The 24,275-nt window shown below is 40.2% G+C and overlaps 1 protein-coding gene across 7 annotated transcripts in view; it reads left to right on the top strand.

Annotated features, from left to right (window-relative positions):
* LOC127370171 (transcription factor 4) overlaps nucleotides 1-24,275 on the top strand; it is a 237,152-nt gene that overhangs the window by 125,618 nt on the left and 87,259 nt on the right. For 4 of the 7 annotated variants that reach the window (XM_051411970.1, XM_051411968.1, XM_051411969.1 and 1 more), the window contains 2 exons: nucleotides 8,115-8,241; nucleotides 10,083-10,132. In XM_051411970.1, coding sequence (XP_051267930.1) covers nucleotides 8,115-8,241; nucleotides 10,083-10,132 — 177 coding nt within the window. Of the gene's footprint in view, nucleotides 1-5,380; nucleotides 5,550-5,656; nucleotides 5,690-8,114; nucleotides 8,242-10,082; nucleotides 10,133-11,904; nucleotides 11,964-24,275 lie in introns of those variants that run through there. The other 3 variants (XM_051411972.1, XM_051411971.1, XM_051411974.1) reach the window with 3 other exon arrangements.

Here is a 24,275-nt window from a genome sequence, read left to right as displayed (position 1 = left end):
TTTTCTTTGTGTATGTGTGTGTTGTCATGGCGGTTCTGCGACTCGATTGGCCGTTTCAGTCTTCAACAGCGATAGGTAATAAGCTCAGTCTTATCTTGGATGTAATGCTCATTGTCTTTGGCACTCCACAGGGAATTGAACCTCTAACCCTGGCAGTGGTAGCACCTTGCTCAATGGACCTGAACTTGTAATTGTAGCAGTGCTACATCTTTAATAATTCAGGGTTTGTTGTAAAAAGGTTTGGTTTGTTCGGCATTTTTTATCCGTTTTGTAGTATTAAAGTTAGATGCCCCAAACTGTTGGGTTTTGTCACACTTTGTATGACATTTGCAATTGTCTTTGAACAGAGCTGTAGAGCTGAATGATGCACTAACACTCCCCCTCAGCTGTCACCACGAGGCAGTCTACCACCGACTAAAACAAGAAGCATTTATGCATTTATAGTGCAGTTAATGTGCCTCTAAAAGGCCCCTTCATCCTATCGTATCCAGCAGATGGCATGAAAAAACACGATAAAAAATAAGTTTCCAGTCACTGAAGAAGCTTACTGATAATGTTGTGTTTTAGGATCACTGTCCTCTTTTCTTTCTTTTGTTTTGGTGTAGAATTTAGCTGTCAATCAAATACACATTTATTTTATTGAACTGAGCTTCATTACAAGGAAGCTGGAACTCTCCTTTAAAGATGGAACCATCAGTCCTCTTTGCAGCTTTAGTAATGATATGTATAAAAAAAGAACAAATACATGTAATATGTTACTGCTGCACTTCCTTGAAATAAATGGCCACACACACCACCACAGACCCGTTCTGGGACTCCATTTTCACTCTATGGCTATTTGTTAGTGGTAGTTTGATAAATTACACATTTGAAAGGTAGCCTAAAACCAAATTCACACTGTAAGCTGAAGTGACAGGGTTTTCTTAGAGCTGCAGTATGCAACTTTTACAAAAATAACTTAATATTTACGGAAACTTTCACTATAACTGCACTAGGAGGAGCCAGAGGAACCTGACTTTTTCACACATTATCTGTCTCATGTACTGCTGTCAGGATATTTTTTATAAAAGGTGTTGTGGATGTGTGTGATTGGTTTATAGACATCCATTCAAATACATTTGTGCATTTGGGTGGAGTCAGATGACAGTAATCAGAGATTTAGACACAATAATAAAGTTATATCCATTAGAATGGACAGGCATCCACCACCTGGAAATGTTGTTTTCTGATGACCTGTACTAGTTTAAGTTCAGTTCAGTTTTCCTTTATTAATCCCTGTATGGAAATTCATTGTCTGCACTGACCCTTTCTAAGTGCTAGCAGCAGTGGACAGACACTGTGTGGTGTAGCTTCGGATCTAAGCCAGTACCTTGGTCAAAGGCTGGAGAGTTAACCTAACATACCTTACATGTTTGGATGGTGTTGGACACCCGGAGGAAATGCACGCACACACAGGGAGCAAACTCCACACAGAAAGCCGGGAATCGAACCCAGGACTTTCTTGCTGTGAGGCAACAGTGCTAACCCACTGCGGGGTGTGTCAATACCCCATGACATCACTGTTGGGTGTGGTTTAAGGTAAAACAGACCAAACCACAAAGTGCTTAGTTTTCAATTTCCCAGCAAAGAGACCCATGTGAGCATTTTCTGATCTTGGCAGAAAATATTCTGCCACCTCTAGAGTTAACGGTTTAGACACAAAAAATGCTTGGTAAGGTCAGGGAAAGACTGAAAGGAAGAACAACACTGAGAACAAGATATGAACAGCAGGGCCTTGTTTCATGTCAAATTGACGCCATTTACATCAGTGTCAAGGATTTTATTTTATTGCATCTCTTTTAACCTCTGCCATGGCAATTGCTAACCTTTTGAGGTCCACACACAGCTGATCTTAATATAATACAACCAAATCAATACAATCAACAGTATCAACAAATGGTTCAAATGACCACACATACAGTACGGTTATGAACAGTCTGGCCCTGTTGGTGGCACCATCACTGAATCACTGTTGAGCTACAGCAAAGTGATATAAACAGTATAACTACACTACAGATATGATGAATATGTATCGTGCAAATTAGTCAATTAATTAATTAGTCAATCAACATAAAATGAATCAACAAGAACTTAACATAATGAAGTCATTTATCAAGAATGGTTCCAGCTCTTAAAATGGTTTATATGATTGTAAACTCTTCTTTCATCTCCACCTTGCACTTTGAGAACTTGTGACAGACCATAACAAGTTCTTTGACTGTTTTAGGCCTTTAATAGAGTAATGATTAATTGATAGCTGTAGCTGTGAGTGTGTATAATTTCTGATATGTGCTTACACTGTTCTGGCTCCCTGAGTCCAGTTTTATTCGTCGTCTCTGCTGGTTTTACTGTGTCTGGTAGCAGCCTCAGGGCCTCGCTCCCTCAGGAGTGTGTGTGTGTGTGTGTGTGTGTGTGGATGTGTGTGTGTGTGTGCACATATGTGTGTGTGTGTCAGCTGGAGCGAAGCTAGCGTACAGGTGCGCCGCTGCCTCGCCAGCACTTCCTGGTAATTAATGACTTCTTCCTGCCTCTCTCTCTCTCTCTCTCTCTCTCTCTCTCTCTCTCTCTCTGTCTCTCATATTTGGGATGGTGGAATTCACATGAGGACAGAGGGTTGAGTGGGAGAGGAAGGAATTGAAGGGAGGCAGTACAGAGAGGGGAGGACAGAAAGCAAGACCTTTCATTGATTTTAAAATTTAAAATTTAAAATCATGAAAGGAATAGTTCAGCATTTTGGGAAATCCTTTTTTTCTGAGAGTGAGATGAGAAGACAAGTTGAGGAAGGAGCTGGAGTCCGGAGGTAGTTAGCCTAACTTAGCATAAAGACTCTAAGCTCGCATGGTTCTTCCCAAAGTTCAAGAACACACCTACCAACACCTCTAAAGCTCACTGGCTGACACCATATATCTCGTTTGAGCCGTACACACAGATAAAGATCTGTTGTTTTACGGGGTGTACGGGCTGACCCACAGTCAGCCATCCATCCTGACAACTATTTTATTCTGTCCTCTTCATTTCTGTTCTGTTTAGATCGCTCTATCCATACCTGTCTTCCATTTTTTTGTCCTTTTTTGTTCTCTCTCTACATTCTCTCTCTTCCTCTGACTTCTTGCTCTTTTTTTCTGGTTTCTCTTTCTGCTTCTTTTTGCCACTCTCTCTCTGTCTCACTCTCTATGTGTGTGTCTGTGCCTCTCTCTCTGTCTCACTCTCTATGTGTGTGTCTGTGCCTCTCTCTCTGTCTCACTCTCTCTCTCTCTGGTAATCTATCTTAGTTAATATCGTCTCTGTGAGCAGCTGGGTACCGAAGCCCAGTCAGCTCTGTGAGAAACAGACCTCTGGTTGTGTATGTGTGTGTGTGAGAGAGAGAGAAAGAGAGAGACACACACACACGCACACACACACACACACACACACACACACACAGAAAGATAGAGACAGAGAGAAAACAAGATACAAAGTAAAACAGTAGCAAGAGACAGAGCAAGGAGGAGGGAACCTGATGATTATCACCACAGTGTAAGGCTGGAATTATGTATATATATATATAAATATGTCTATGGATTGACGCAGTGCAGGGGGTTATGGGTAACTGTAGGTCAAAGAGGAGCTGACACACACGCCTCCCGAATCTCAACAACATATTGACGTCAAGCTGATTGGTCAAACAATTTTCCTGTTGGGAGCAGGTTGTAAGCATCACATCCAAAAGATGTCTGAGATGTTACACTCTTTCCAATGTAATCTGATTACTTGTACTTCACAGTACAAATGATGTAAATCAAGTGAAAAGTAAATTGGATGAGAAGCGCCTTCTAACAAACTAAATGGAGATGTGGAACGTGACCAACTTGAACCTTGACATTAGCTGTATGGTTGACGACAGACATGTGTCACTGCTCTTTCTGACCCCGGCGGCTTCTGATTTGGAGATTTGTGTTTTGAACGGGGTCTAAATAACTATGTATTTAACTCTTAGACCAGGTCTCTTCTTAGAAAAAGTAATTTATGCATTGTTTGGTCATTATTCAATCACTTTCAGCTGAATTCTGATAATGTTCTGTTGCTGTGGAATAGTTAGCCAACTCAGTTTATTTGAACTATTCAGCCCATGAATATCGTTGCACAATGTCCTCTGCGGCTCTGGAGGAGGAATTCTGATGGCGTCATAGTGATGCCATCAGGGTTTGCTTGGTGACTTTAAATGCCTGATCTGTGCCTCCTACCCGATCTGTACTGCGCATGTACAACAGAGATGAGTAGGAAACTAGTTTTTTCTCTTCTGGATGCAGTCTGGTGATATCTTAGCTGAGTTGGTGCCGAAGTTTTGTTAAGTTATTAATGTTACTTTTGCTACTACTGAGAAGTGAGGATTTTTGTGGTGGAATTGGTGGAATACTCCTTTAACACCTCAATCTGACTGATCGCTTTCATCTCGGTATCTGCAATAACTCAACTGTACTGAACAGATAGTGTGTAATGAAGTCAAATTGATGGAGACAGCGAGACAAACAGGTAACGAGAGACAGACCGAGAGACAGACGGGTATTTTGTCTCTCCTCTAGTTGCCGGGGCGACCGGCCTGGCCTGGCCTGGCTCGATGCTCGAGTGCGAGAAGAAAAAAACAAAGAAAGGAACAGAAAAGAAAGAAAAGCGCCACAATCAATGAGACCCTTTTTGTTTTAGTGGGAACCCCCTTTTACCCCCGACGACACACACACACACACACACACACACACACACACACACACTGAAACACACAGGGACAGAGGAACAGGATGACTGAATTGGTGTGTGATTGTGTGTGTGTGCCTTTGTGTCTGACTCCCTCTCCCTCTCTGTGTGTGTGACTGACTTTATTTAAGACAAGGGCCCTTTTGTTTTAAGCCGGAGAATGGCTCTGAGACCGAGGCTGGCCCTGTAATTGGCCTACTTAGGCCCTGTTTAGCATGAGAAAAGCCTTCCTTGGCCCGGCAGTGCCAAGCTAACTCTTGTTTTCAGCCACAGAGAGGGCGAAGGCGCTGATCAGAATTCAGATTAGCTCGAAAAACATCCACCACCACCCCCACCCCTCCAAACACACTTCTCCACCCTCTGCTTTAAATACACTGCACACTAATTACTTAACGAGAAAGCTGGGAAAAAATCCACCCTTTAACGGAGTACCGGTGGAGTCTATTTAAAGTTGAGGGGGAGGGGGGTGGCAGGTTATTTTTCACCTCTAACTTTTTGTGCCACTTTAAGAAAAAATGACCCTCTCCTCCATCCTTCTCTCTCTGTCTTTTATTCTCGTGCTCTCTTCTCTCCAAATCAGCCCAGACGCCACTTGTTGCCGCCGAATCATTGAACTTAATTAGCGGGACAATGTGTGAGCGGTTTGCTAAGTTTGAGCCGTAAACAGAGTCACAGTTAGAGGAGGGGGAAAGCAGCCGAGACGAGAAGTTAGACTCTGAGCTGTGGAGCTGTGAGATGAACGTCTCCACGCTGAGCAGCATGAGGTCGCTCTCATGGAGGTAAATACCATCCCAACCGTGGTTCCATCAGCTTGGTTTGAGGTGTCTGAGGTAGGCTTGGTTCCTGGATGTTAGACGGCTTCAGAATCAGATCCAAAGGGCAGTTGTTTGTCTTTCTGATGATGAACTTCGGGTGTCAGGTGATGTACTGTATATAGGGATATCTAATGTGACATTTGGAAGCAGTTTTGAGATTGAAAAGAAGCTAAAATATCCCTTTTGTAATTTGTTTTGTATTAAAAAACGAATGTGATCGATCTGTATGTCTGCCTGTGTCTGTCTGCCTGTCTTGCATTCAGTTTCATTATCTTGAAGGCAGTGTTATGGTTTTGACTACGCCAAAAAAAAGGGAAAAAAATGCTTTTGGTATTTTAATTTAGATTTTAATTTTGGCAGCAAGTGTGCATTTTCAAACATCACGTTTAATTTTTCCATTTTAATGTTGCAATACATCATGCTCACACAGAAAATGAAATTTCAATTTGATTAAATTATTTCATTTTAATCTTGGCAGACGTGGACTTCCATTTCTACACTGTATTAACCTATTTAGAGCAGTTATACATGGAACTATGTGATTTAACACACAGACACACATGCCTTAACACAAATGAGCGCTTACTATTAACAAATTCACAATGACTTTCAATATTCCAACCATTAATAATGTGCTAATACCGCGTATCATCATATATGATGGATAGTACTGATGGGAAAGATTCCTTTACATATCACCTGTCAGCATTGTATTATTGCAGACTTTGGCATGTGAGGGTTCAAAATACTTTGAACTGATAATATAACAATATATCCAATAAATCTGGGTTTAATTACCCTGAATCATAGATTTATTTCTTTTTCAGGCATTTCTGTAACATTTAGTGCCAAGTCAGATATACTGGGGCTTTCCAAAAAAATCTGAAGTCAGTATCAACTTGAATACAGATATTTTACAAGACAGAAAACTAGTAGTCATAGTAACTCTTGTATAATGCAAGTTGGAATTATTCTTAGCATTCCAAACTGTCCTCAATATCCTAGCTTCCATTCACGTGTCAAGTCGGCATGCCTGAACTGTGCTGAAAATTGAGTATCCGCAGCGTTCCAGTTTTGCTCAGCCTTCAAGCTTTCTTCAACACTCAAACATTCCAGCTGTTATCAGCAGTCGACATCCTGACCATCCTCAATTTTTCCAACATTTGTCAATATTTCAGACATTCTCACGTCAACACTCTGACATTTTGCAACATTACTGAAATTCCAACTGTGTTCAGCCTCCTGACACAAAAATTCTCAGCATTACAGTTAGATTCAATATAACAGCTGTGATCATTCCAGTTACCCTACACTCCAGTTTTTATCAACATTACATTGATCAATATTCTGTTTAATTTCATCTTCTCGTTGATATTTCAGATACCTTCCACATTCTCTGATCAACATAGAGATGCATTCCATCTTTCCTGAACATTCTCATTGTGTACAAAATTCAGAGGTATTCTGGATAATAATCTTTATAAACAGATATCTGCATACAAATGCAGAGTCTGGAGGCAATGGATGAGAGTTTGGTATTGGAAGCGTTCTGGTTTCCATTTGTAGTCCCATTAGTATTGACCAGTCATGCTTGAGCGGGCTTTGGTTGCACGCAGTCTGACAGCGATCTAGCTTTTATTAGTGACCGGTGCATGGAAGAGGAACTCCTGGCCCAGATCCGTTATTCACTGGCTACACCTGAAGCCTCGAAGCATTGACCATTGCCCCCTACTGTCAGACAGTAACCGATGGGCTCCTCAACATTTCAATGTTTCCATTCACTTTTCAGCTCCACATGCTAGCCATGACGAACATTTTAACAATTATCTTTATTCCTGTTATTCCACTGTCAAAATTCCAGTGATCAATATTGTATTTGATTCTTCAGCACTACTGACAATATTCCAGCTTGCTTTGTCGAGTATTTTGGGTGGTTTCAGAAATTTCTGTCACAAAATTCTGGTAGTGATTATTGGAAATATCAGACAACCATCAACATGCAGAACTTTCACATATACATATGTAAAATCATCAATCATTTTCAACATTTTGACTGTTTTTAATTATCATTTAAAAAGGATTTCAGGTGATATTATTTACGGTACCATAAACACTCTAGAGAACTAAATGTGTGTTAATCTGTTGCTGAAAATAGTCCTCTACAAATGCACATTCCTCCTGTGTGAGTAATTTTTGGTATTAACTACAGTGCAAGCAAGGCTTTTTATATATATATATATTTATATATATTTATATATATTTGTGACTCTGGTACCTTATATATGTAGATTTAATTTTAATCCAATGCGATTTCATTTTTACTGTCCGAAATATTTATGACAGGCTTATCGTCAGGCTACAGTCTTCATATCTTCAGAAATCTTCCTGTTTTTGCTTGTGAAGAATGGTGCATCCTTCCTGGTCCTTGAGTCACAAGGTCACATGATTAACAATTTCTCTCTCTCTCTCTCTCTCTCTCTCTCTCTCTCTCTCTCTCTGTTTCTTTGTCTGTCTGTGTCTCTCGACCAGTCGATACTGGGTGGTGAGCTGGGGTTGGGGAGTCCCAGCGCGGCATCGCCCACCAAGCCGGCCGGTCAGTACTACCAGCACTACAGCTCCAACCCTCGGAGGAGAACGCTGCCTATGGACACCATGGGTGAGAGGCCGCTATCACGCTAACATTATACATTCACTATAAACACACAGTGACATTCACATTAACAGGTCTGTCACTGAACTGCTTCCTCTGTTACAAAATGTCCAACAAAGATAAAAATTTGTGTTTGGAGTGAGAAATAATAAATTATACATTTTAAACCTTAAATAAATTAAATATATAAAAATATACACTCTATTATAGCCACTTTATTATGCCACCCCAAGCATTATGTACTCTATGTTTCAGAGTGGATCCCAGACACAGTTGGGGCCCTGTATGGGGTTGACAGACCTTTCTAAACCTAATGTAAACTATTTAGACCAATATGTTTTTTATTATGTAGTTGTCCCATTATTAGGTACATCTAGCTAAAACTAATGCAGTGTAATACAGCACCACAATACCTCTAAAATTACAGTAAAGATGAAATTATGACCTTTATGAGGAATGGCTTTATTGCAGGGCAGTAAAGACTGCATTAAACTAACATATATAATATATAATAACAATACATTGGTCTAAATAGCCTGCATTAGGTTTAGAAATGTCACGTGTGTCTGGGGTCAAAATGGACACATTGGGTGTGTAATGCTAGCTCAGGGTGTTGATGTTTTCCGGTTCGGTCACTCATTTAATAGACAACAGCTTTTTCTTTTCCAAAAAAAAAAAGAAAGAAAACATTTTTCAAACTTTTTGGAAGAATTTCCCAGTATCAAGTGCCATTTTTTTAAACAATAACATGATGATCCTGATAAGGATCTGACTTGCTTGGATGTTTTTCAAGGTATACACACCTTTGATTCACATTCAGTTCCTGAAACCAATGGGAAGTACACTGGGAACAACTGATTATCTGTCTTTTTGACTTAAAGCCTGAATATGTTCCTTTTTAAGATGATTTTCTGATCAGTCTGAAACCAATAAGCTCATGAAAATGAACCTCAAACAATTACATCCTGACGTTCTGACTATGAGCTACGAGAACAATGTCTGTGAAATTCTAACGTTTTAGAGTCGGTCAGTTACAAGTAGAACCTCAATATTCTCAATATTAGACTGAAGGAAGCTTTTAGAAAGAGCTATATTAAAGCAGCACGTCACCCTAACTTCATTTACATTCCTGTATCCCGACAGAAACTCTTTTCAGTGAATTCAGTGAAACATTTTAACCTGCTCGGATCCCGGCCCCCGCTGATGGTGTTGTTTTGTGTTTCAGAAGGCCGAGCATTGTGAGTGCGTGTCCATGTGTCCGTGTGACCATCCTGTTTGTCTGTGCGTCTGTTTTCGAAAGGGGACTTTAAGAAAAAAAGACATACAGGGAAACCTTTTAGAAAGCAGGACAATGGTGGCCGCGTTATAGCCTTGGTGGCGTTAGCCTTGAGAGGACGCAAAACACACACACACAAGACTCTGGGCCAATTCCCCCCCCCCCCAAAAAAAGGCACCTCTCTTTCATTTTTCCATCAAAGTCTCACCTTCCCAGTTGATAGACCGCTCCCTCGCTCGCCTTGAGAGAAACCCTGAAAAATAATATAAACATGTCAAAAGCTGCCCTCCTTCCTTTTATCAAACCAAAAAGATAAAAAAAAGAAATCAACCCGGCCCTTTTTGTATTGTGTCTTTTGATTTTCTGCATCTTATTGTGCCACGCTTGTTTGCAGTGAAAGCTCTCTTTATAAATGTATCAACGGCGGTGGGAAAAGTGGCCTCGGTCTCTCCTCCTCGGCTGATCGATTAAATTCAAGCAAATCAAACCAGAACCACCTTTTAAAAGGCAAATAAAAGAGTCTTGGCCCACTAAACCCTCATGTATTGTTTTGTTTTTCTCTCTCTTTCAGAGGTACACACAAAAAAAGTGCGGAAGGTCCCTCCCGGCTTGCCATCCTCGGTAAGTGATAACATGCCCTTTTTTTATTATTTCGCCGGTATTATTGCTGCTTCAAGTGTGTGTCGCCACAGAAAAGGCTGCTGATGCTCCTGCATGTTTTGAATCGCTGAGCTGGTTCCGGAGCAGGAAAAAAAACATTGAGTTGTAGAAAAGCTGCACACGTTGCCAGGTTTTGTGAATCTGCGGAGATGAAGATGATGCTGCTGTCGGAGCCGAGCTGGACACAAACAGCTGCTGGCTTTTTGTTGTCGGTTCCTGATTTTGGGGAATGAACTGGAAGAATTTCATGCCAGAATAAATAATCGGACATTAAAAAAAAATTCTAAATCTAAAAAAATGTATTGGTATAAATGTTAAATGACGCAGAGCTAATAAAATTTGACTAAAGAAAAACATATCAGTGTAAACAAAATAAGGACATTCTCACAGTCTTAGTTTCCCTGTAATCGATTGATTGATTGGTTTGGATCTATACTGAGGTATTTTGGAATCCTCACCAGTTGATCCGCTCGGCTGCTGGGCGTTGGTATTTTTTCTGCAGGTTTTGAAAGGACCCAGTCGCTGAAGAAAGAAAAGCCGCACTCGTTGCCAGGTTTTGTGAATTTGTGGAGATGAAGATGATGCTGCTGTCGGAGCCGAGCTGCTGGACACAAACAGCTGTTGGCTTTTTGTTGTCGGTTATCAGCTGAGAGAGTTTCATCCCAGAATAAATAACCCAGCACAAAAAAAACCCAATACTTTTCTAAATAAATAAAGTATATAGAGTAAAAGTTAAAAACAGCACTTTTTTTTAAACATTTAATAAATGGTTTATAACACACTATATGCTAGTTCTACGCAGCAATTATGACCTCTCCTATGAAGTCATTTTATATTATTATAACTGTGTTTGACTACATTGCTACATTTGTTCATCAGCATTATGGGTGCCCACAGGAGAAGTTATTAAGAATACAATAAAATCATAAACATTTATACCTGCTTACAACTACAATATACTGTGTTTTATGATGATGATTGATTGATTAATTTATTTTAATATTGGGATTTTTGGGCATTCTCGATTGAAACTCGTGGCAGTCGATGTGCTCGGCTGCCGGTTGGAGGGCTCGAGGATTAGACTCGGCCTCGGTTGAGTCAGTTCAAGCAGAAAGAGAATGGAATGGCCCATCCACCAAATAAGAAAATACTGCTGAGACCATGGTTTATCACACCAACACCAGAAATGTGCTGCTTTTCTCTGCTCTTTGTCATGTAAACTGAATATCTTTGGGTGTTGGTCAAAATAAGACATTTTAAAACGTCAATCTGAGAGCATGTGATGGACATTTGTTTTGGACATTTGATAGACCAAATGGTTCATTAAAATAATGATTGGTTGCAGCCCGAAACAGATCATCCATGAATGGAGCTTTCTCCGTAAAGGACGTTATGTCTGTGGGTGAAATCATCAGAAAATACTCTCTGATCAGTCTTCAGTGTTTGTGGTTCCTCTTGAGCTGCTTGAATTGGACCCCGGCTGTTGTTCTGAGGCCTGGAGCTCGGCTGGAGTCTGCTGAATCATATTTTACCCTTTATTCTCTGGAGTCTTTGTTTTTACCTTTCGGTGTTCGACTCATCTGCTGTTGTAGTTTAATTTGTTATAATGCAATACAACTTTAAAATGCATTCTTTTAGAGCTTGGTTTTGTTTGTGTGTGTGTGTGTGTGTGTGTGTGTGTGTGTGTGGAAATGGATTTGTTGAATTTGATCTTGTTTTCCACCGACCTGCAGCTCCTCTCTGTTTGAATCTCTATTCGGGTCGGCGACTGTTGATGACACAAAATCAGCAGGTAAAGTATTGTAGTCCTAAATCATCCCTCGTAGCGGCTCTAGTGCTCATTAGATTTATTTCTGATTATGACTTTGAGGTGTTTTGCACACTGAGAGTTTTTTTCTGTTGCTGACCTCATTAATCTGCAGTTAACGATGGCTGAATGTACGACGTGTCAGCCGCCTCTTTGGCTCGGCAGGAGTCCGCTTTTCTGTGGCCTCGGCCCGCTTTGTCCACGCTTCCTCCTCTCTTTCCTCCGCCACCTCTCTGTGTCTACATCGGCCTGGGGAGGGAGAGAGGATGGAGGGGGAGGAGGACGGGGGGAGAGAGGAAGGAGGAAAGAAGGAAAACCAGGAGAGGAGAGGAAGGGTGTTGAAAAAAGGGAGAGCGGGGAGGAAGCGTGGTTTGTTTGACAGGTTGGTGTTGTTCTTCATCTTCCGTGTGTGTGAAGTGGAAGGATGAGACGTTTCCTGGGGAGGAGAGAGAAATGTCAAACTGTGGCTTTATTTGAATATAAAACTAACATTAGAGCACATTTATTTAAGTGCTGAACATTTGTAATATTCTGATACTTGTACTTTTTGCTACATTTATCTCATGCTGACTTTGTCTTCATGCGACAGTAAGATTTATACTCTAAACACACGATCAGCAGCACTTTGTGCCAGTGGGAGCCATTGTTTTTCCTTGGCAGGAGTAAAGACACAGAATGTCTTCGCAGTGAAATCTTTTGATCAAATTAATACATTTTGGTGTCAACTTTGACCTTGTCTGTCAACACTGTCTCTTAGAAATTAAATGGACTGCACTTATATAGCGCCTTTCTAGTCTTCTGACCACTAAAAGCACTTTACACTCCATGTGTTGTTCACCCGATCACGTACATTCATACATTGAAGGCAGAAGCTGCCATGCAACTCCTCATCAGAAACTAACTAACCCATTCACACACACACACACACACACACACACACACACACACACACACACACACACACACACAGTGATGTCGCAGCATTGAGAGTAATTTGGGGTTCAGTATCTTGCCCGAGGACACCTCAGCATGCAGAGGGTGGAGCCAGGGATCGGACCGCCAGATCTTCTGATGGGATACAATCCCAATTTTCAATCCCAGAATGGTGTGTCCTTGTAACACAGAAGTCGTAGGGTGGCTGTTACAAAGCGCAGGGCGGTGAAAGAGATGAGTTCACACCATGTGTGTTATATGTGGTTAGGTTTAGGCTACTAAAACACAGATCAAAATAAAGCTTAATGAGGTTGCAGTTTGGTTCGGTTTAGGAAAAGATTGTACCTCAACAAATCAACAATGGCTTTTGATTTTGAACTCAAACAGCAGTCTCTTGGATGAAAGTTCTTGCGCTCGGGATTAACAAAAAGGAAATAAAACTGTTTTATTTTTTAATGTATAGTTGTGAACATGCTGGTCCTCTACCACCAGACAGGGGGTGCTGCAGCACCCTACCACACCCCTACTTCCAATGCCCTTGTGCACTCTATTCTGCACCCCACTCTGCACCCTACCTTGATGTGAGCACGCCTACTACAGCGTTCTACGGATTATGTGTAGAGAACCTTAAAGTGTCGTCAACCAGAATTTGAGGTCAATTTTAGAGGTAGCACAATTGCTTACAGAGTCAATGGAATATCACGACTGACTGACTAACCGCTTGTAAAAGTTTTGTGTCGACAGTCTTGTGATCCAGGTTTTGGATCTCTGTGCTCACACCTCCTTCATGTCTGCCGCGCACCGTCTCCTCTCTGTGCTCTAACCCTCTCTGTTTCCACCTCTGTGATGTGAGTAATCCTTCCGGCTTCCTCCCGCTCACATCAAGAGAAATGGAATGAGGAGAGGACCTGCTGCCTGTGAAATGGAGAGTTGGTTTGACTGCGAGAAAATAAATTCAGAGCCACTTTCTGCCTGCTTGTTGGCACGAGTACCAGTCGTAACAGAGAGCAGGAACTGTAGAGCTTTGTAGTTGTACCTGTTGTTTTTTCGAAAAGATTTGTTCTATTTTTGTTGTAGGTGTCTTTGAATCGCAGCCGCCCGGTAGGTTCTATCGTGTCATGAGTCAGTTTCGGTATTGAGGCCTTGTTTAGAGTTGTGGCTTTTAGTCTGAAAAAGCATCAAATTGCTGACAGGTGTTCATTTTCATAATCACTTCTGCTGGTTTTAGTTTCAATGTTTTTAGCACTAAACCTTGCTTAGAACCAAAACACTGAGCAACACACTTGAAGAACCAGCCATTATGTCAAAGGACTGACAATAAAAAGAGCAGTATTATTTGTTCTTCATTTCCTCCTCTGATGTCTGTACATCCATGGTTACAGTGCAAGCAGGAGCATCTGATACTGATACCATAATCAGAAATTCTTCCGAAATACTTCCAATACTGCCTAAAATGCGGTATCGGCTATCGACAAGAACGCCTGTCCGTGCACCAATATTATACCACATACTTTATTAGCTGCTGGACACTGCTGGAAGTAGCAAAGTCCCGTTTGGGGACTTTTTTCGCCAGGATATCGAAGTCATGACCTTTACTTCTCTGATTCAGACAAAGGGTTTAACCTAAGCCAGTCCATACAACAATGATGGCAATCAGGCATTGTAGTATAGTCTTGTTAATACTATAACTCGGTATCGACCTGATATGCAAAGTTCACGTATTGGTATCGGTATCTGGAAGGAAGAAATGGTATCGGAACATCTCTAGCCCTAATGGAAATTCATAAAATAAAATGAAACTATGGGAATAACAAGGAAAATGTTCTTATTTTGTTGTCCACTGTATATGTTTTAGACATCACTATGACTCTGAATGTCCCATAAACAATGGCACTTTCTCCTTCCCATTCATATACACTTCACACTGTGTATTTTCATGGTGTGTTGAAAACCTGTGGACATAGAGGCAAAAGAAAAAATTATTTCAAAATACATTTAAAAAAATTAACATGTCTAGTATTACTCACATGAAAACTGGGAAATATTTCTGAATAGTCTAACTTATCCTGTTTGTTTAAATGACCTGAATATTAGCATACTACATACATACACTGAATATATTCTGTGTATGTATGCAGTTTTTCTGCAGAATTAAGATTAAGATTAATTTGTTGAAGTGAAAAAAGTTTTTCTGCAAAGAGTGACAGTGTTTCTAATGGCTGAATGAATCCAACAATGGATGTTGATTTGTTTTTATTATTGCATCCTGTCTCTTTAACAGAAAAACAATCACATATGAAATTCATTGTTAGTGCCTTGTTGTAGAGATTGAACCTGTAACCCCGTCAGCTGCTTGTTTTTGACTCAGATCAATCCCATGAAGATTTTTCTCTGAGTTTTCCGTTTGTTTTTTAGAGCTCAGCATTCTGGTGTCTGGTCAGAGATTCCTGCTTCTCACTGAATTTCTTTTTTTTTTTTTTTTTTTTTTTTTTTTCGATGGTCCGGCCTCCAAACCGGCTGCCAACAGAAACGACGCTGAGGCTGTTTTCATTCCTGCTCTCAGCAGCCGACCGGGCTGTTTGTCGTCGTCTTCCTTTCGTCTCTTTAAAGCAGAAAATTGAATTCTTTTCTCTTTTGGTGTGAGCATGCCTTTTGTTTAATGGTGGCAGTTTTACTGAGCTTGAGGTCTATATTTTTAGAAATAGTTCTGGGAAATTCTTTTTTTCTGCTGTCCGCATGATCCATTTGTACGTGTGTGTTAATTCTGCATGAAGCACGTGTGTAAGATAGACATTAGTGAATCTTGTAAAGAGGGAATATTTCAAATGTAGTTCTGAATGGACGACAACATTAGGCGGATTTACCGGGTGATTAGATCCTAAACTAAAGGTTTGATTGGATATCTGATATTGATCTTACTGGATACTCAACAATGTTGCTCATTCAGTATTTCTGACAAATTTACAGGTCAGATTTCAGTAGCTTTTAAATGTAAAATACTTAATCACTTTCTGATCTTTATGTAAGTCATTGTTTCTCACTTATTTACACTTTCAGCTTTTTCTGTGCTTCATAAAACTCCTCTTAATTTTATCAATAGTAGTATTATTTTAGGGTAATAATTTACTGTAGGTGGTGCTACTCACTTTAAAGTTTACAATTGATATAGACTACGTACATACCTAATATACATTTGGATAGGAGGTATAATTTCAGATTTTACAATTTGGCATTTTTACTGTACTTGTGAAGCCCTCTTAATTTATTTTAAGTATGGTGATATCAGTCATTTTTTGAATAGAGTGTGATTCAGTTGAGTTAAATTTGTTTTGTATTTAAAGATGCCGGATATGTCAGAATTTAAATGTTTGAGAGTTACAAAACCCTCCAGGGTCAAAGGTCATTGGGACATTAACACATGGTCTGAGCTTTGTCTCCTTTTAATAAACACAACTATCTAGCAGTGTGCATTAAATGCATATTTCACTGGATGTGAGCTATGAAATATACACATATGCACAAGAAACAACTACAGTAACACAACAGGACCCGCAGTCTGTGGAGGAGCTGATTTATGACAGAAATGCATTAAAAACAAGACCAATGGAATTTAAACAAAGTTGTGTGATGTTGGGAGGGAAAGAGCGCTGAATAAGAAAAAGAAGAAATATACCAGACAACAGTATAATTGCAAAAAAAGATCAGATGTATGAAGCAGAATTTACTAATGCTGTTATTTGAATGGTGATGATGAAATAGCTGGGCATCACAGTTTTACAGATGATCTAACAGAGATTGTCATGTTTTATACTGAATATAACTACAGACATGAAATAACACACACACACACACACACACACACACACACACACACTCTCTCTCTCTCTCTCTCTCTCTCTCTCTCCCCCAGCCTGCACCTGCTCTGACTACAAACACAGCTTTACAGAGGAATGCCTGTAATGTAAGTGTGTGTGAGTGTGCGTGGTTCTATGGCAACACACAGGGGCCAAAAACAAAAGTTCTCTTTGTGAGAAAACTGGCTATGCGTAAACAGCGTGCCACACACACACACACACACACACATACACACAAATTTGTATATCCATACATGTGAGGACCCCCTGTTGAAATAATTCAAACCCTAACCCTAACCTCAGGTCTATCTTAATACAATACTTACACAATATATGTACACTGAGAGAGTTATTGGTTGTGCAATCATTCCTCTTGTCTATACTGGCCACAAAGAGATACCCTTTGTGCTGTGACTACACCGAAAGAAATGGCAGACAAAACCCACAGTCCTTGTTTGGTGCAAAAACACGTTCCAAAGTTCAGCTGAGGTTAATGTGAGGCTTCAAAGGAAGAGGGAACCTAACAAAGTTACAGTGTATTTGGTATGAAATGTCCTCTTTGTGGATTTGTAACAGTTCACCTCACCTTTTTGTGCTGCCAGGCCTAGTTAATTGCATTAAAGGTCAAGTGTGTAACATTTAGGAGGATCTGTTGACAAAAATGGAATATAATATTCATAGGTATGTTTTCTTCAGTGAATAATCAGCTGAATGTAAGAATCTCTTTGGTTCTGTTACCTTAGAATGAGACACTTTTATCTACAGAGGGAGTGGGTCCGCCATGTGGAACTGCCATGTTTCTAAAGTAGCCCAAACCAAACACTAGCTCTGTATAGGACATTTTGTGTTTTTCTTAATAAATCAAAGGCAACTTATGGCAAACTATGTTATATATTGTGCTGAGTGGTGTACTTATATTGTCCCCAATGTTTCCAACAATGGTCAAACCCAGAGAAATATGTAATTTTATTCAAGGTGACGGTGCGTTTCCTACTTGCCTCTAGTTGCTGTAACTTCAGGTAAACAGGGGATGCAGAGAGTGAGGAAGGAAGTCAGCAAACATGACTAAACATAGCTGTAATAAAACCTCGTACCTGAGCAATTTCTGCCTGAGTGACGTCAGATAGGTGTTCATAAGCAGTGGTAATTGTTTAATGAACTCCCATGATCCCGCGCTACTTTACGACGTCATCAAACTGTGTGTTATTAGTTTAATGAAAGAGACCCCCTAGTGGCAGAAACGTACATGTTGTACCTTTAAGTGTCATTTTTGTCATTTCATCCTCCTTTGATTTTTCCGATGACTTTATTGGAACTTAAGGAGACATTTTTCTTTTAAATTTGCACATTTCTTCAGCCTTCAGTCACACTGTGCTCAGTGTTTATAATGTTTTAATCATATTTTTGTTGTAGTTTAAGATCTCTAACATAAGGAACATGGACACAGTCTGCCTTCTTGGCTCTGCATTGCATTTGTTTTTTCAGAAAAATATTTCAGGTGTCATTTCACTGTGTTTAAACGTGTTCTCCTTGTTGCTGTGTTGCTGCCCTCCCATATGCTCCAGCTCGCGAACACACTTCATTTAAGGCAAAAAAGTCGTGTCTGTTCTCTTTCATCTCTGTTTCACATCCACTGCGGGCGATGGGTCTTTTTCTTTTAATTAATTCATTCCCCCCCCACCGCCTCCCTCCTTCTCGTCTCCCTGCGCTGCAAGTTTGTTATTGTTGTTTGTCAAATTTAGTTTGCTGAGTTGATGATTTACTTTGAGAAACAATTAAACGTCACTTGAGAGGAGAGCGTGGGATGTCTTTGTAATCAAAAGGAAATTAGGCATCAGTTGCTAACATTAGCAGGTTGCAGAGTGCCGTCTCGCTGTTGTTTTTCTTTGTTGGTGTTGGGAGTATAACAGCTTTTTTTTTTTCTTTAGATATCATTGTTTTAGTTAATTTGTTGTTCGGGCTGATAGAGTCTCCGACTCGTCCTCAGAGCTTTGCTAATGCTGACAGAATAAACAACAAAACACACACACACACACATATATCAAGATTATCCCCAAAAATGGCCATAATGAAACCGTGGAAATGAAGCTATTAGAGGAAATAGAAATAAAATGATATATGTATCAGTATGAGCGCGTTTAGTCTGTTCACTGTTTTTTTTTTCTTTTTTTCGTAATACTGCACACACACACACACACACACACACACACACACACACACACACACGTGCACACACACACACACACACACTCCCTCTCTTTCACTGGGTCCAGGCATTAGGCTGGCTTTTGATTGGTTGTACATGTGAAGATGATTACATATGAAATAATTCCATGACACAGTTTGGACATAAATGAAGAAAAACTTGATTTTATATGTTAATATTTGCAACTCTAATGGAACTGCTTATTATTTTATTATTCATAAATGTTAATTTTGCTGAACTGAATAACATTTTTAAAGGCTTGTGGATATTTTAAATGTTGTGATATTGTCTGGATCATCTTGTGGTTCAGAATCTGTATTTTATTGTCTCTGAATCTGACATGACATGAACTGCAAAATCTCTGAATCTGATTATTCTCAATCCAAAACAATTGAATAAATACAGATTTTTCTTTTAAAATCAAATTACAAATTCAGATATTTGCTCTGTTGATTATTATCAATAATATATTTTCCAAAATAGTCTAAATTTGAACATTTAAAATAAGATATATAAAGCTTTTATTGTGAAAAAACGGAATATATCAAAGTCTTATATATATGAAGCTCCTTCCTCTGAAACTCTGCTTTTTATCCATCACATGAAAAAGCTGTAAAAAATATTACTCATCACTAAGTATTTGTAGAGGATATGGTTTGTAAAATTTTATTTAATTTCCAAAATTGTACATGTCAGTGTTGGGGATAAATCTGAAAGGACACTGGACTGTTGTTTAGCCTTCAGAATCAGTGAAATGTAGAGAATGTAGAGTGGAGAAGTGTCCTATTTACTTTAAGAAGTTGTGAAGTTCCCCTATTTGCCTTACAATGTTTAAATAATTGCTTATTATTATTATTTATTCTCTTTATCAAAACCAGAATCTGGGGCTCAAATGCTGCCGAAACACAAAATTGTAAAATAATGTCTCTACAGTCTACACTGTATTAATTTCATCCTCCTAATTCAACATGATTTCTCCCTCCTGTAAAGAATTTCTCATCTTTAAAACACAAGAGAGAGAATTGTGTTTAAGAATCTCTGAGCAAAGACCAAAGCCACAGTGATGAGAGACTTTATTTTCAAAATGCCAAACAACCATAAAATCAGGTTTACCTGAAGCTCATCATCTAGTGTTTTAGTTTTAATCTGGAAGATCCAGAGTGTAAAGAGTCTCATCTTCAGCTCCCTACCAGCACCAGCCTTTAGAAACAGACCTCCTTTGATATTAGTCATTTAAAGAAGTGTTAAGGTCTCCTTTTTGAAACCAGACTCCTCAAAAAAAGGTGGAATATTTTCAGACCCTGAACCGATTAAATCCTCTCAGCGATCTGACCGGGTCGATCTGATCCCATCTCTGGCTATTTCCTGCTCTCTCTCTCTCTCTCTCTCTCTCTCTCTCTCTCTCTCTCTCTCTCCCTCTCTCTCTCTCCCTCTCTCCTCGGCTCAGATGTGGTTTTGTTTAAAGTCGACAGCGTTAATTAAATTAAGCCAGGTCTTGCAGAAGGCACAGTAGGAGAGCCGGCGGTTCCCGGTGGGCCGCGGGTGGAGGACGGACAGGGGGGGGGTTGGGAGGTTGGAGGGCGGTGTGGTGGTGGCGGCGGCGGGTGGGGGGTGTACAAAGAAGCGGTTTGGTGAGCCATACTGCCCCCTTCAGGCGGCCCCAGATACCACAGAGGAGCCACAGACCTGAGCAGGCAGCTATGCTGTGGGGTTCTGTGAACGGTGAATGCTGACACCTCTGAGCCACAGAGTCACTATTATATCCTGCTGTTTGTCACTCCTCTGTTTCCTACGAATGAAATACACTCAAACACACACAGTTGTAAATGAAAAGATTGATAAAGGAATCATTCTTGTTTATCATGAATATTTGCAGATTCTCAGCAGCATGAAAACTCACTTATTTCTAATATTGAGGAACAATAATAACTAAACAAAAAATAAGACGTTTACACGGTAAAATCTCCGTGTGCACTCTGTCAGCTTTGTCTCACTGCAGTTTCAGATAAACGACCATCTGAAAAACATAAAAACACACGTCGACCTCACCTCCTTGTGTGTGAAGTGGTGCTGAAAATGAAGTGTGTGTGCGTGCATGTGTGCGTGTGTGTTTGTGTGTGTGTGTGTGTGTGTGTGTGTGTGTGTGTGTTAGCATGCTGCTCAAATTAGCAGTGTTGTACCAGGCCTTGGCAGAAGATGAAATGAGAAAGAGGCTACGCTACAGGGAGGGATGGGTGAGAGAGGGGGGGAGAGAGGATTTGTATGCAGCTTTGACATGTGTAGAAAAAAAAAAGAAAATATCCACTGTTATGTTATTTTGTTATGTTATTATATTTTTATTATTATTATTTCAATTAAATTAGACATTTGCAGTGGACCATCTTAATGATGCTAATGTGTGTTCCTCTATTGGCAGTGACAGTTTATTCTAAATCAGTGCTCCAGGTATACTAAGCTGAAGGTCACCATAGCAACAGTACTAATGCTTCATGCTACAGGTGACAAGTGAAACTAACCTACCAGCAACCATGGTTTAACTGATTCCCAACACATGAAGGAGGGTTTAAACACAGCTCATTTTTTTCTTTGGTAAGGGCTTATATCGAGTCATAACGCACTCCCAGGTGTTCAGATATAAAACAATAATGGACTTGACAGAGAAAAAGCAGCAGCTTGAGTTTCGAATGACAGCTTTGGTGTTTATACTGAAGAAACACAGAGAGCAGCTTCAGCAGGGGATGACCTCATGGCTTAACTGCCTCACACAAACACACACAGACAGCTGTGTGTTCAGTTATGTTGTGTGGATGCTTCAATGACTCATTCCACTTGAACAGAAACAAAAATATCTGCCTGTCTGTCTTTTTCCCTTTTAAAAGTCAAGGCAGTACGACTTTGAATTGTTTATAATGCACTTAACGTGTTAAACAAGTGACAAAAAACAAGTCTGTAAGTGCCTGTATATGAATGAATGTGTGTTGCGCGTGCGTGTGTGTGTAGTCTATAAGCTATCTGCTTGGCTCTCAGCCCCAAAAATCCCATGCTAGTGCACTGGGCCGCCATTTTGTATCAGATGGGAAACTGACTAATTGAATTACAACACATCCATTTTGTGTGTGTGTGTGTGTGTGTGTGTGTGTGTGTGTGTATTGCTGTATCTGAGTGTATGTGCATTTTGCTTTTTTCCCAAAGAGAACTTTTGTTTGACAGAAAACTAAACCTTTCACACACATAATATACACTGCGTATTCATAGGCTAATGTAGCTTCATATATAGACAGAGAAGCACACATATATTTATTTACTTCTGATATTATTAACTTACATTTATTGAAAACGTCCATATTTAAACCTACATTATTTATTTTGACATGTAAACTAACCTCAGCAGAGAAATGTATTTTGTAGGCTATGTATTAGCCAATGCTTCAGTAGTTTTGACTAACAGGTTTTTCTATTTACGTGTACTTTGTTTCATATTTGTAGTTACTAGCGACTGAAAGGTGATAGTGTGATATCTGACTAGCTCATGTTGGATTGTGGGAGCCTAGCCCTGCTAACGCTGTACTAGCGTTCGCGTCCTGTTGAAGTGTCTATCTTTGCTCACGTTTTAGCTTTTGCGTCTGAACTGATTTTGCGCTGCGCTTAGCTTAGCCCCAAATGTTATGCTAGCTTTGTAGGCTACAAAATGTCGACTAGTCTTGCTAATGTCAAGTCTGTTTCCTGTTAGCTTCCTGTTGGTTAGCATGAATTCATGACATACTGTGCAATTTCTAATTCTGAGCAGTCAGACGGTCGAACAGCATCTGAAGCCTCCCACCCCCAATTGTGACACCAGGAAGGTGTGGCGGGTGGGGGGACGACGCATACTGCTTATAGCACATAGCGCTGCTGGTGTTGGATCAGTATCTTAGCCCCAGCCCGAGTGTACAGCGTGTTAGCTTTTGTCCTGTTCACTGCTGTTGAACTGCTGATATCGTATCCCCGCTAATGTTATGCTTAGCTTACTGTTAGCTTATCTCGGCACACTGATGGCTCTCTGCTTACCCTGTTAGAGCTAGTGAGACAAGAATTTGAGTAAACTATATTTAAACCCCCCTACACCACCATCAGCCCCCACAGGCCTCCTATGAACTGGTCTGGACATGTCCGTGGCACTTGCTAAGTTGGTCAGTTAGTTGTTGATGCCACCATCCGACTTTTACCTTACAAAAAGATTCAACAGCATCAGCGCTTCAGAGGTTTCCTGTCAATGAAATGACCTCAGCCTGAAGATGTTTGCTGCCTTTCTGTCCTTGTGAGGACATTTGGCTTCCACAAAGACCTCTCACTCTCTTTTACGCACGCACGCACGCACACACAAAAACACACACACACACACACACACACACACACACACACACACACACACACACACACACGAATGCCTGCTGCAGATGTGAATGTTCCCTTGTGCATTCCTGAGCCCAAATATTTGGCTGCAGTAAGCTAACAGGCAGCAGAGAGCGGCACTCTGATTTGCTCCAAGGCTAAGATGAATATCACATGTTATCACACACACACACACACACACACACACACACACACACACACTGACACACACAGAGACAAATTACCCTATACTTGTGGTGACAAAACTGCTTTAAGTTGTTGATAAAGTGTTTGAAATGAACTGAAAAATATTTCTCAGTTGTCGTTCTCGGCTGCACCAGTATGTCAGACTCAGTACTGCTTTCGTCTTTTTCTTCCCCCTTTAGTTTAAATTACGGAATGAAATAATTTTTAATAATCCCTTTTTTCTGCTTGTCAGCTGTTTCAGCTTTATAAAGAATTGCTAAATAAAACTCAGATCACTTATTGTGGGCAGGAATCAGTGAAAATGAAGTTCCTCCACAATAAAACGATTCTGTGATACGTTCAAAGACGCTCGGCCATTTTTGTAACAACCATGTTTCCTTTATGTTTTTCCACTAGGTTTGTGACACTCCTAAATACAACATCGTTCATTTTGGTTTTCTGTTGGTTATTAATTCTCAGATGTCAAAGCTTCCTTGAATGCAACAGCAAGTAGTGTTTGGAGACTAATTGCTGTCTGATTCTAACATGACAATTTGTTTTCAAGGAAACCTTTATTCGTGATAAAAGAAAAACAACAGATTGAGAGATATTTATCAGGGAACTTATCATGCAGTCCCTGGATCTGGAAGTTTATAATATTTAACAACCGGCTCCCCCTGTCCATGTGTTGGACAGCAAGACACTGAACCCCAAGTTGCTCCACAGGTGCTCACGGCTGCCTCGTGT

Source organism: Dicentrarchus labrax, unplaced genomic scaffold (genome assembly GCF_905237075.1).
Source record: "Dicentrarchus labrax unplaced genomic scaffold, dlabrax2021, whole genome shotgun sequence".
NCBI classification, from domain to species: Eukaryota; Metazoa; Chordata; class Actinopteri; family Moronidae; genus Dicentrarchus; species Dicentrarchus labrax.
This window is presented reverse-complemented; position numbering and strand designations above follow the sequence as displayed.